Genomic DNA, 13407 nt, shown 5'->3' with positions numbered 1-13407 from the left:
TCTTATATTCACTTACAAGTTTTTCAAAAATCAAACATAATCTAACAATTTTTTTATTTCTTTAATACTTTACGGGAATTAAACTTAATATAGGATTATATTTCCTTCCTGAAAAATTTAAGAGAATACGATAGAGAAGATAAAAAAAAAAAAAAGTAGAAAGAAAGTAAAAGTAAATAAAAAAATAAAAATTAATGTACAATCAATAAATTATTTTTATATATTATTTCAAAAAATAATAATATCTATATATAAAAATTAAATAATTTAAATATATATAACATTTTAATTAATTTTAATTATATATCCATCCATCATCAAGTTATGCAAACCATTTAGAGAAGTGACTCATGACTCATTTAGAAAAATAATATCTATCAAGCCCTTACAAATCTAGATGAGCATCTCAAACATCAATTTTTGATATATTTTTATCAAAAATCAAAACTCTCACTCTTCTTTACTTTACCTTTGGCCGGATAAAATGGCAAATAGAAGCAATCCAATCATTCATGATGATAATCATAGACTGAGAACTCCTTGTACAACAATGACCCATCCTCCGAGTAATGAAGGAGGAAATAACAATTATCACAAAAATAGCAAGGATTCTCCGGAGCCCACTTGTCATCCACAGTCACCTTCGTAGCTCTGTAAATCTTACATACACAACATTTCTGAACACGCGACTTTAGTTGAAATGTAAGTATTGGATAAGCCGCCCGATCACCTACATCCTCTGGATGAAACAATCTCATATCTCTGATCACAATTGTGTGCCTGCAATCCCCCTATATGCCAAAAGATCAAGACATGAAAAGGAAAAATAAAATTAACCTCTGTAGGCTGGCAAAAGTAGATAAATTCATGTAAGATATTTCAAACTTAGTGAGTGTTGACAGGCCCCAACCAAGGGATGGAATCGGACCTTCAACCAGTTTTCTATGACTCTACTGCCATAGCAAACAAGTCTCTGACTTAGCACTCAAAGTTCGAGTTGAATTGGTCATACTTTATACAGTCAAGATTCATGTGAAAGCAAACCAAGACGACAATTAAGTCTTAAGGGTTTTATCACAAAACGGTTTTGGAGAAAGGTTCTTAAAAATTTTAAAAACTTAAGTATGAAGAACAGTTTTCTCAACTTATTCTCCGTAAAGATAATATGCAAATGCACTTATGTATGATGCAAGAGTTCTCAAAATATTCTCCATATTTTTAGTTGTTTCTTAGAATACTCAACAAATCCACCTGAAAACACCTCAAAAAAATTGTTTTCAAAAACCTGTTTGGAGTAAAATTTTTACTAAACACGTTTTTGGCGTAAGAAAATTATTTTCAAAAACAGTAATTGAATAAGCCCTAAATCTTTCAAGTCGAGTACCATGCCTAAGATTTCAATTACAAAATTTAACACAAGCCAAAGGGGCATAATTATAAACATCTCACTTAGCTAATTATAAACTCTCCCCTAAAAAGGGCTTCAAACCATCATTTCATATCTTCATTTTTATAGGAATTTCTGGATTCACCAGAAATCCATTCTTCCTACATGGTATTCTTGGTTTTTCATGTACTACCTCCACCACAAAGTACTCCTCAATGTCGAGAAATTAATATTTCCAGCAATAACCTCCTAAATATTTAATCAGCACTAAAGAATTTGCACCGTCACCTCAACATTCTCCATGCAGATTGCAATTGCCCTACACCCAACTCTAATGCCAAAAGATGAGGTTACCCACACTCTTTTGTCACCCAATTTAACATATCCTGTTTTGCTTGTAGTGATGCTCTCAGGGATTTTCCTTGCTTCTATATTATAAAAGCATAATTACAAATGCAGCAGAAGGTTCTACCTGGTGACAATAGAGATATCCAGCACCAAGTCGAAATTGCAAATCACAAAAGCGTGTCTTATGCATGTCAACAGCTTTGAAGTGAGGCAAGTGTGAAATTGTCGGATCCCCTAAAAGTGCTTTTTGCTTCTGTTGTAAGTCACCAGAGATGATGCACTCCCATTTCTCAAGGGCATCATCCTTGGAGTTTCTAAGCCAATCAAATATGGGTTTGCTGTAGTCTATTGCAGAAGGATCTCTCAAATCATTGCAAAATACATCCTACAGAGCATTAGCTTCAAACCAAATGTCACAGATTAAATTCCTCAACAGCACAGATAAACAAGTGAATTAAGCAACATACCTCTATGAGGATATATCCAGAAGGGTTATGCTTTCCTGCTTTTTGCATAACCTGGTCTGTTGCACAACAAATGTTGTCCCTCAGTTCAGTCAAGGTTTGCCTTCCTAAAACCAAGAACTCTTGGGCCTAAAAACATTAGCACAGACCCATCAATTGCAGAGGTAATATGGAGTAGATAAGAAGCCCAAACAAAACAAATAAATATATGGCATTCAATTACTCATTCTTTTCCTTCTGCTAGGTTTCCTTATAGAAAGTAATGGATATGGATTTGCACCCCAGATGGTGAGAAGAATGCCAGTTACTTTTCCTCCCTCCTTTGAGTTCGCAATCTCAAAATATACATTTACAAAAACAAGAGTAATTGCCTTCTGCAACTTTGGGGCAGTGAAAAAATAAATAAATAATTTCTTGAGCCATACAAGGAAGGCTCCAACATGATCCTCACTTGGAGCTTACCTCTTCTTTCCTAACAAGAACAAATTACTCATTACTTAACGACTCCTAATAATTAAGACAAGAAAAATCAATGAAACAAAAAACAAACCAACTCACCCCTTTCCTTGTTCCACCAAGTTTAAGATATCCATCCTACCTCAAACATTGGAAACTCAACTATATTTTATAAACACCATACCTGAAAAATTCTGTGGATTTGACCCCCTAGCAATCCCTGTCCACATGCCTTCTCTTCCCCTACCCTACCCCCAACCACAACCAGATTCTTTGCCATGAACAACCAGATTCTTTGCCATGAACTAGCCCACCATACTACTAACTACAGAAACCCCAGCATTTTACATTGCATTTCAGTTATTGGCTTATCATTAAAGCAGTCAGCCACACAAGTTTCAAACTGAAGTCTGAGACATTAGTTAAGACCTAGATTGCCATGTCCCTTTTTATATCAACAGGAACAGAAGCATTTTCCAAAAGAGTCGTCAATTCCTTGTAGTTTTTTATTTGTAAATGATACAAATAAACAGAACAAATAGCATCTGGTACAAGACATGCAGAATAACAACATTCCCCAAAACATCTGGCATTAGCTTCCAAGAACTTAGCTTGCATAACATGAATTCACAAACCCTGAAATTCTTCAATATAATGTACTAAATTCTGTTTTCAACACCTTCTACTGCCGAAAAAGTATCTTTCTTATGCCGGTGCATCACTAGAAATATTTCTACCTAAGATTAAAGAAAAGCACATCACTGTAGGAGTGGACCATCCGAAGTTCATATAAGATGAAACAAAGAAGTGACATGTAAACCACACCCTTGCATGGATGAGCTACAGAAATATCAAATTGATTCTCCCACTAACAATGACCTATTGAACAATGAAAAAATCCCAGATCAGTAATTATATGATCTGGACTAACAATAAGTGAAGATAATCAACAAAAAGAAGTGCACTTTTATTTCATTAGATGGCTAACAGATTGCATACCTTTACCCACGTTCTTCTGCTATGATAAATCTCAATACAAAGAACAGCATCTTCGTAATGCTCCATGACATGACCATGGATATTTGATGACTTCACCTATTATGCATTTCAGAGAAATCACAAAAAATAAACAAATAAATAACTATTTAGTGTTCAACCATTTGGATAGTTAGATTCAGCAAATCAAATGTATGTATATCACTTATTTGTTTCTTAAATTTGAAAACCAGATTCGGGCTTTGTGGAAGGTGGACGTGGGACTATGTGAACGAGGCATCACAAAAGATGCATGTTTGGTAATTCTGTTCAGTTCAAACCTTCAGATAAGAATAACACAATTATCAAGCAACAGCACAGGGTTGGCATTCATGGCCATCATGTTAATGGGGCTATCTAGAAATGGCAAAAGGACATTATACTAGCCTTGTTGGAAGGCTTGAAGCTAGCCAAAGCTGGAGGCCTCTCCAATCTTTTAGTCGAGGGAAATTCAGTGATAGATATATCTTGGGTGAATAAGAAAGATTCATAGAAGTTAGATGAGTGGCTCCGCCAAATCTTTGATATTGCCACAGCATTTTTTTTATCCAAGATATATTGATATTTAATAAAAGTTCAAGAAAAGGGTGAGAGGCCCTTCCCACAAAATACAAAACCTAATCAAAGTGAGACTAGACTCCTCCACTAAACAAGGAGAACTATACACATGGGCATACACAAAATATCTCAAAAAACCGAAATCAACTCCCCTCAATGTTATCCACCCCTTTTCAATTATAAACCGAAAGTCAACTAAGTTGAATAACATTGAGTGGATTCCTCACTTATGTAACCAACTGATGAATTTGTTAGCAAAGAGGGGGGCAAAACACAGGACATCCTTTGTGGGGATTTTTTACCTTCTAGCAAAATTGATAGTTGTAACCTCTTTCTTGCTTTTGATCATAGTATTGTAAGGTTGGCATGGGGAAGAATTTCTCATCCTTCTTTGTGCCTAATTACCTTTTGCAATGAAATGTTTGTTTCTGATTTTTTTTTTCTTTTTTTACTAAAAAGGACACCATAGTAGACTTTGTCATATGCCTTCTCCAAGTGCAAAAACCATAGAAGTTAATAGCATCACAACATCATATGGTTATATGACAACTTTAACAACCACAACTCATATGAGATGTGGACCATCTAGTAACTTGACATTAATTTATTTATTTATTTTTCCTTATTTTTAAATTTACAAGGGATAGCAATGATCTTTTAAAGAGAGAGAGAGAGCTTTTATACAACATTATAGATTCACATCAAAGCTTTAACAACCATCACTTATTTACAAAGGATAGTAGTGAACTTTTTAAAGAGAGATGGAGGGGTGGGGGATTGGAGGGAGAGAAAACATCATAGATTTACATCAAAGCTTTAACCACCACCACTTATTTTTAAACTTACAAGGAATAATAATAATCATTTTAAAGAGGGAGGAGGAGGGAGGAAAGCTAAAGTCAAAAGTCTTTAATTGAGCCTCTACTTGATAGATTACTTGTTAGTTGCATAGAATACAGATTATGACAAGGGACAAGTCCCAATAGAAAATATATTACGAAGCAGGATATGATATTACGAAATTCCAAAAGCAGTCTGGAGTTTGCTCCTGTGTGTGGGCAATTCAAATTAGAAATTCTAGTCACATTTTAACAGGATGCCAAAAATTCGTTGTTTAATGTACATTTAAAAATAACAACACATACAATCAAAATCAAGCATGGAAAATTTCAAACAAACCTTTGTCACAGAACTTATAGACCTCAGGTATTTTATCCTTTCAATCTTTTCCGAGGATGGAAGAGCACATTCATTGATCTTGCAACTACCGCTGAATCAGGAAAAGAAAAGGAGAGGAAATAACATCACAAGTCTGTCAAAAGGTGAGCTATGCATGTGTATGTGTGAATTAAAGTACAAACTCAAATGAATGAAGTCTTGCTGCTGCTTTGTCTTCGTCTTGTTTATGTTTGATTTCTGCAAGTTGCTGCACCTTTGCAGTATAACTATCCTGATAGGCACAGAGACTATTTTATTAACTATGCAAAGAATAGATACAATAATCAATGAAAACAAAAAGAGAGAGAGAGAGAGAGAGAGAGAGGGAGATACTGTCATGACAAAAAATTTATGTTACAACACCAAACCTTGTAAACTTATTTTGTTAACCAACATAAGTTCCAGCACTTGCAGCTACTTATATTATATACATGGTACACACAAATAGAGTACCATATATTTTCATTAATCTACCTCTTTTTATTTTTTATTGGAGTCCATATATGACAGCTATACCATTTCGAAATTTGAACTCGTCAAGCAAACAACCTACCAATGCAGCCTGGATCTAAATTCTACAACTAAGCAACAACTTGCAAATAAAAATAAGTCCATTCAACATTTTTAATGGACCCATCTTAAAATTTCCAAAGTTTTAGGTTAGTAGAGAAATTACATCATTGAAAAAGGAATAATCTAAATTAGCAGCATAGATGTCAATTGGCTTTACCTTACTACAAGTAATCAAAGAAAATCAAAGTTTTCAATATCCCCATGTCAAAATCCCCAAAATTCTAGATTAATAGGCTTTCACAATGAATCCTATTCCGATAACTGGATAATCAAAGTCAACAGCATACACAAGAAGGTAAAAGTTAAAACATGAATATAATTGAACAAGTATCATTACTTCAACAGAAAAATCATTCCGGTCAATGATTTGCCTCCTCTTCCTCTTGTTTGAATTTCTACAATCATGTTCTCCCCTGAAAATTGAATACAAGAAAGATTTATTCTTATTCTTCTGAAAAAAAATGCACCTTCACTGCTGTATCACTCAAAAGCATGGCAGCTCAACATTTAATGTATCAAATGTCACATACTTCTGCTTGATACAGATACGGTTAGTTGAGAAAGCTAAAGCAATATTTTGCCAGGGGTAGAAGTTAAAAAAGAAAAAAACATCTGATGCTGACCTCATGGCTAAGGAAATGTAAACAATTGCAAGTAGGCAATGTATTTAATTCAAAGGTACTTTCACACAAGAAAGGAGAATCTATGCAAAATGAATGGTGAAATAAAATAATGAAACTAGGTTAAAAATATTCTTTACACCCAATCCTAGTGTTCAAAAGTGCCTAAAATATCATAAGAAAAATATAAAGGGTTACATTATCCATGGAAACTTTGAGGACCACCCAGAGTCAGGTGGAGTAAAAGAGACAAAATATTGGAGAAAATAACCTTGAATAATCGACAAAATCTTAACCAAACCAAAGAGATTAACTTGTCAATCTTTATTTGTCCATCACTCATACAATTAACTACGACAAAGTGAACCTGCAACAGAAATGAAAATCTTGAGCATAGAAATTGACTCGATGAAGTACTTCTCAAGTTAGTCACAAGCAAATTTTCCCGATCTTTGTGTTTATCGACATAAATGCACAAATTCCAGCAGATAAATCAAATCTGCATTTAAAGGTAGAGGACATCGAATACAATCCACTGTTGCAGGTATGCATACTCAAATGATAGGAATTTTTTAGAAGAGGAAACATATCCTATACCATTAAATTCCCACGTTCATAGATTTAAACCCTAAAATGCAAACACAATTTACTCACCCTGCATTAGAGTTCTCATCTGAAAGTTGTGAGGAATGTTGAGCCCCTTCACTATCCTACAAGCATTTCATTTACATGATTAATGAAACAAATTACACTAACAATTTAATTTCTCACAAGAAGATGAAAGAAGCATACCTTAAAAGCTTCCTTAAAAGCCTTGTCTACCAACTCTTCTTCAGTAAATATTTTAAGCTCATCAACCCTAACTTAGCATTGAAAAACATGGTGGGTATTAAGAGATAAATAAAACACATTTTTTGGAAGCAACAAAATCACACTTACGAAAGAACTTCATCACGGGCTTGGGATATTTCTGCCTCTAAATCCTGCAAGGCGTGATTTTGCCTAATATGTCAATGAGAAATTCAATATTTTACGGTATAAATTACAGAAATCATCAAAATAGAATTGTTTACCTGCAGATGTTGGACTACACTAGTTAAGAATTCAGGAACCCTAGTAATTGGACCCACGAAATCAGGAACATAAATTGGTCCGCCGCGAGGAACAGAGACATAAGAATCTTCATCCTCAAGTCCACACTCAACTATCTCCATTCTTAATGTTGGGAGCTGCAAGTAGCAGATGCCAAAGCTACAACGCCACCTATTTCAATCAGAGCTCCATGCTCTTTCCTCCTGTTTTCTCTTAGAAAATACCCACAATTAAACCACGATGCTTGGACTCCGGTGGGAGTGGCGGGTGATGGCACATATTTAGGACCCAGATTCTTTTAGCTCCAAAATTTAGGATACCTAAAAAGGATCTCCATATTGGGGAATGAACATTTGGATATGAAGAAAAGAAAAACCAATCCAAAAATCAATTAAAAAAATGGCTTATGTGGAAAGCCCAAATTTGAAATTGTGTTTGTTTTTTTTATTTAATTATAAATAAAATTTTAATGCTTAATAATATTAAAATATTATTTATTTATTTATTTTCTTAATATTTTACTCTTATTAAACATAAAGAAAAACTAATACAGTATTAAATAAAAAATTAATGATTGGTTTCATACATTTTCTTTTCAAATAAAATAAAATAATTTTTTTTTATTAAATTTAAAAATGCTTATGGAAAATTTATTGACTATATTATGTTGTTCAAAATTATTTTTAAAAATTATATTTTTAATTCGTTTTTAAAAACCATGATATATTTTGTAAAACTTATTATTATTTTTTGTTTCTAAAGATAAAAAAATAGAATCCATACTAAATTAAATAATTTCGTATCAAAAAAAAAATAGATAATATATCAAATTATTCAATCCACCAAAAAAATATAAAGGAAAAATAAATTTTATTCTAAAAGTATTAAAAAAATCAAAAGAATTAAAATCTCAATAGAAATTTTTTTTATCATTTTGGTAAAATTTATATCAAAATCTTAATATATTTTAAATAATGTTGTAATTTTCTTAATAAAATTTAAATTTATTTAAATAAATAATGTAAATGAGTGATAAAACTTGTTATTCAAAAATTATCTATAATATAATAAGTGTTGTTATTAATTCACTATTATTTAATTAAATATAAAAGTTTAAAATATTAAAATATTTTAAAATGAATGAAAATCAATATTACAATTATAAAAAGTAAAAAGTTTCATGTAATTTTTTTTAAATTAATTTATTTCATTTAAGAAATGAAAGATAGTGTAGACCCCTCTTGGACTGGGGGATTTTTCTCACACCCGGGAAGAGTTGGCAACTTGTTTTTGGAGCGGGGGCCGATTTTCAAAAGAGCCAAGTTGCATGGGACACATGGCCGAGGAGACCACCACCTTGCCACGGTGGTGGTTGGGACAGCAACATATTTGTTGAACCAAGAACAGTGAAGCTGGTAGCATATGTGAGAGTTGAAGAGAAAAATATGGGAGTAGATGGGACAAGAAGTGAAAGAAAAGCAAAGAGCTAACGAAAGTTGAGAAGGGAGCAAGATAAACCAAGTTGCAAAATGAGAAAAATGGGAAGATTTTATGGGATGATAAGAGAAAAAACGGGTAGTAGTTGGACCGAGAGGAAAATGTGAGGAGCAATCGACTAGGAAGGGACGGGGAAGCTAAAAAAAAAAAAAAACAAAGCAAGAAGGTGAGTCGGGTAAGGAAGATAATAAAAAGTTGGGATGGGATAACGAAAAACAGTTGGAGAGAAAGGTGAGAGCGGAGCAGGGGAACAGGTGGGAAACTTATAGGAGGAAAAACAGAGGAGAGGGGTCCGGAATAGAGTAGCAGCATAGGTATGTTTTCGATAACTTGTCTATTCTTTATTTTTCACATGGTTCGATTATTTTTATGTGTATACCGGTATTCTATTTTGATGGTTGAATGTGAGCATTAGAAGCTTTTGGTATATTTTTATTGAATGTTTGTCGACATACATTTTATGCTTGATTCTTAACCCATTTCCTTCACTCGTCGAACCCATCACCATATCAAACCACCTTCAGCTTATCATCCACCCATTCCCCGATCACCACAGTCGCTCCTAACTCCCATTTTCTCCACCATAGTCATTTTTTTCGTTCAGGTGCTGACGAGATCCATTCCGCCATAAATCACCACCACAGATTGCTTCCATTTTATTTTTTTTGTGTCTTTAGGTGTAACAAAACCCGTCATTTTCGCCGGATTGTCATCTCATTGACGACCACCGCTTCACTGCTATCATCACTAACACTCTAGGTGTACTTGGCTGTCGCTGCTACCCCTCTCATCACTATTCAGAGATCCGGAGCATAGAGAATATGAAGATGCTAACAAGGTCTTCTTCTTTTCCTAGCTCCGAGGTTGTTAACTTAAAGCCGTGAGAAAGAGACTAATTTGCCCGTGCAAACTATATTTATGTACATAGAGGAACCCCACCGCTAAAGGACTTTTTTCCCTCACTTGAGAAGCCTAGTGAAAGGTAATATAATTGTTATTGGATATGTGTTTTATGATCTGAATGATTGGTTGGAAGCACTTGAGGTAGACATGATTTTCCTGGGCATACCAACAACCCACTAAAAAATGGAGATGAGGAACTTCAACTAATTCAGGCAAGACTTTCTAATATGCAAGAATTATGGGAAATTGGGCCATGAAGAAGATATTAGACAGTTTCTTAAGGCTTTAGGTCACGACCTTGTGACGGGATTGCAATTACCAAGTGAAACTATTTTAGGTTTGACTATGAGAAATAGTTTGACCATGTCAGCTCCAAACGAAGTTGGTTCAACCATCATCCAATAGCTTGCCACCTAACCACTCCATCCCGGGCCCACACCCATGCATGGCCACCTTTGGCATGCAATCTCCCCACCACATTTCATCATTTTTAATTCTTCAAATTTTAATATCAAAGTTGAATTTTCCAAATTTTCAATTTTTAAATTTAATTTTCAAAACTTCTATTTTCAAATAGTTGTCCAAAATTCCGATTTTCAAATATTTTTCGAAACTTCAATTCTTTAATTTGATTTTCAAAACTCCAATTTTTTTCAAATTTAATTTTCAAAATTCCAATTCCTAAATTTAGTTTTCCAAACTCCAATTCTAAAATAATTTTCAAAATTTCAATTTATTTCAAATTTAATTTCCAAAACTCCAATTCTTAAAACTAATTTTCCAAATTTCAATTCTCAAATAATTTTCAAAATTCCAATTTCTTTCAAATTTAATTTCCAAAATTCCAATTCTTAAATTTAATTTTCAAAACTCCATTTTCTTTCAAATTTAGTTTCCAAAACTCTAATTTCTAAATTTAATTTTTAAAACTCCAATTCTCAAATAATTTTCAAAATTCCGATTTATTTCAAATTTAATTCCCAAAACTCCAATTCTTAAATTTAAATTTCAAAACTCTAATTCTCAAATAAATTTAAAAATTCCATTTTCTTTCAAATTTAATTCTCAAAACTCCAATTTTCAAATAATTTTCGAAACTCTATTTTCTTTCAAATTTAATTTCCAAAACTCCAATTCTTAATTTTAACTTTCAAAACTCAAATTCTCAAATAATTTTTAAAATTCCAATTTCTTTCAAATTTAATTTTCAAAATTTCAATTCTTAAATTTAATCCGGAAAACTTCAATTTTCAAATAATTTTCGAGACTTCAATCTTCAAATAAATTTCAAAACTCTAGTTTTATTTCAAATAATTTTAATTTCACTACAGTTTTCAAATATTTTTTAATTTTACAACTTTTCACCTTTCATTAGGGTTTTAGGTCACTAAGAATCTTTTTTTTTTTTTAATAAACTTGCTACCTTTATTTTTAGGTAAGCATTTTTCTCAAATTTTATTTGATTTTAAAATAATTTTTTGTTTTCCTTAATTTTTAATAAGCATTAATGAATTTTCATAATTTCGTAAACAATTAAATTTATGAGATTAATTCATGCAAAATCAATTGACCTTTGGTGGGAGCCCTACAGATGAACTTCCTATTTCGAGTGTCAGCTGTTATGCTTAATGAATATTGTTTGATATTTGTTCTTGCTCTTTGATATGTATACGATAATTTTTGTATTTGAGCTAACCTTGTTTATATGATAGCGCACTATTACTTGCTACTAAGGTATACTCCCACTCCTATTTAATTTATTAATTCGCTCTCACTCTCACTTTGTTTATTTATTCGTTATCATGACTTGCTTTTGATCTATAATCATTTTAGTATCCATCAATCTCCTAGTTAATTGTCATGCTTGCCTCATCTTATTTCACCTTATTTAGTAGATACCCGTTTTTAATAGGCTTAGAGGGGTGTTATGGTCTTTACCGTACTTTCCTGATAAGTAAGTTGACCCCCGAACCCAGGTTTGGTTTTTCATAGACCGTTTTTTCCAAATAAGGAGTCACACTTAGAGTTTTATTTCTTATGTTGTTTTTTCCTTTAAAAATAAAACAAAAATAAGTGGCGGCTTTAAGTATTTTCTAAAAATCATATTTTTCATCAAATAAATAAAAAACGAATTTCCCCATCGAGTGGAACGCATCTTGCGAAATGTGGGGTCCACAAATATGTTGGGATAAGAAGAAAAAATTAATAATAAATATAAGCATTAAATGCATTTTATTTATTTTTTCAAAACACACTCAAACATGATTTAACATATTTACATTTGTTACATAAAAGAAAAAAAAAATCCTAATTTGTGGGACAGCTTCAAACAAATCCTAACTATTCTTATCTCAATTCTAAATCCGAAATCGAAAATTTTTTTTGCGATGATCTCCTACCATAATTAAACTTCTCTCCACACATAAACCAAAATCAATGATTAAGATTGATAACGTGGATCATAGAGCACTTCATTAAAACCAAATATAGGACAAGATAAATGGTGTGATATATTATTCACTTATTTTTTTAAAAAAAATCTATTTTGTATGAGATATGTTTATCCCATAGTAAGATATGTGATATATATATCCTATATATAATAAATATATTTTTTAATTTTTAAAATACTAATTTTATAAAATAATTATTTTATTATAAATTAAATTTATGATTAAAAAAGAAAAACTAAAAAAAATATTTACAAAATAATATTAATATATGATATGTAAATTATTTTTATATATTAAATAACATAATATAAAAAAAATTTATTTGTAAAGTTCAAATAATTTAATCATGAATATCTTTAAACATAAAAAAATTCTATTTTTTAAATTGAAAATATTTAAATGTGATATAATTTTTATTTAAAATATTGAAAATAATATAAATTTCATATTTTTTTATTCATTTCACAAATTAAATATAAATATAACATGGTATAGGATATCATTTGATATATATATATCCTATCCTATCCAATCTTACCAACCAAATGTAAAATTAAAACGAAGTATTGAAAATTCTATTTTTTTAAATTGAAAATATTTAAATATGATATAATTTTTATTTTAAATATTGAAAATAATATAAATTTCATATTTTTTTAATTCATTTCACAAATTAAATATAAATATAATATGGTATAGGACATCATTTGATATACATATCCTATCATATCCCATCCCATCCCACCAACGAAATGTAAAATTAAAATGAAGTATTGGATTTAAATATAAAATCAAAATAAAGT

The 13407-nt window shown here is 31.5% G+C and overlaps 1 protein-coding gene across 2 annotated transcripts; it reads right to left on the bottom strand.

Moving 5' to 3' along the window:
• Positions 1–400: 400 nt before the first annotated feature.
• On the bottom strand, positions 401–8156 carry LOC100854109 (snRNA-activating protein complex subunit). Of its 2 annotated transcripts, XM_003635487.4 has the most exons (11): positions 7733–8156; positions 7599–7642; positions 7452–7518; positions 7314–7369; positions 6377–6452; positions 5610–5698; positions 5428–5518; positions 3655–3750; positions 2203–2328; positions 1860–2120; positions 401–791 (listed from the first exon to the last, which is right to left on the bottom strand). In XM_003635487.4, exons 1-11 carry the CDS (start codon positions 7871–7873, stop codon positions 507–509), a joined length of 1332 nt encoding a protein of 443 aa, XP_003635535.2. In that variant the 5' UTR covers positions 7874–8156; the 3' UTR covers positions 401–506. The 2 variants fall into 2 exon arrangements, with proteins under 2 accessions (XP_003635535.2, XP_019074232.2); XM_019218687.2 differs by lacking the exon at positions 7733–8156 and having other exon boundaries at positions 7452–7522; positions 7599–7648.
• Positions 8157–13407: the final 5251 nt, after the last annotated feature.

Source organism: Vitis vinifera, chromosome 7 (genome assembly GCF_030704535.1).
Source record: "Vitis vinifera cultivar Pinot Noir 40024 chromosome 7, ASM3070453v1".
NCBI lineage: Eukaryota > Viridiplantae > Streptophyta > Magnoliopsida > Vitales > Vitaceae > Vitis > Vitis vinifera.
Note: the sequence above shows the minus strand (reverse complement) of the source record. Positions and strands in the feature narration are given on the sequence as shown.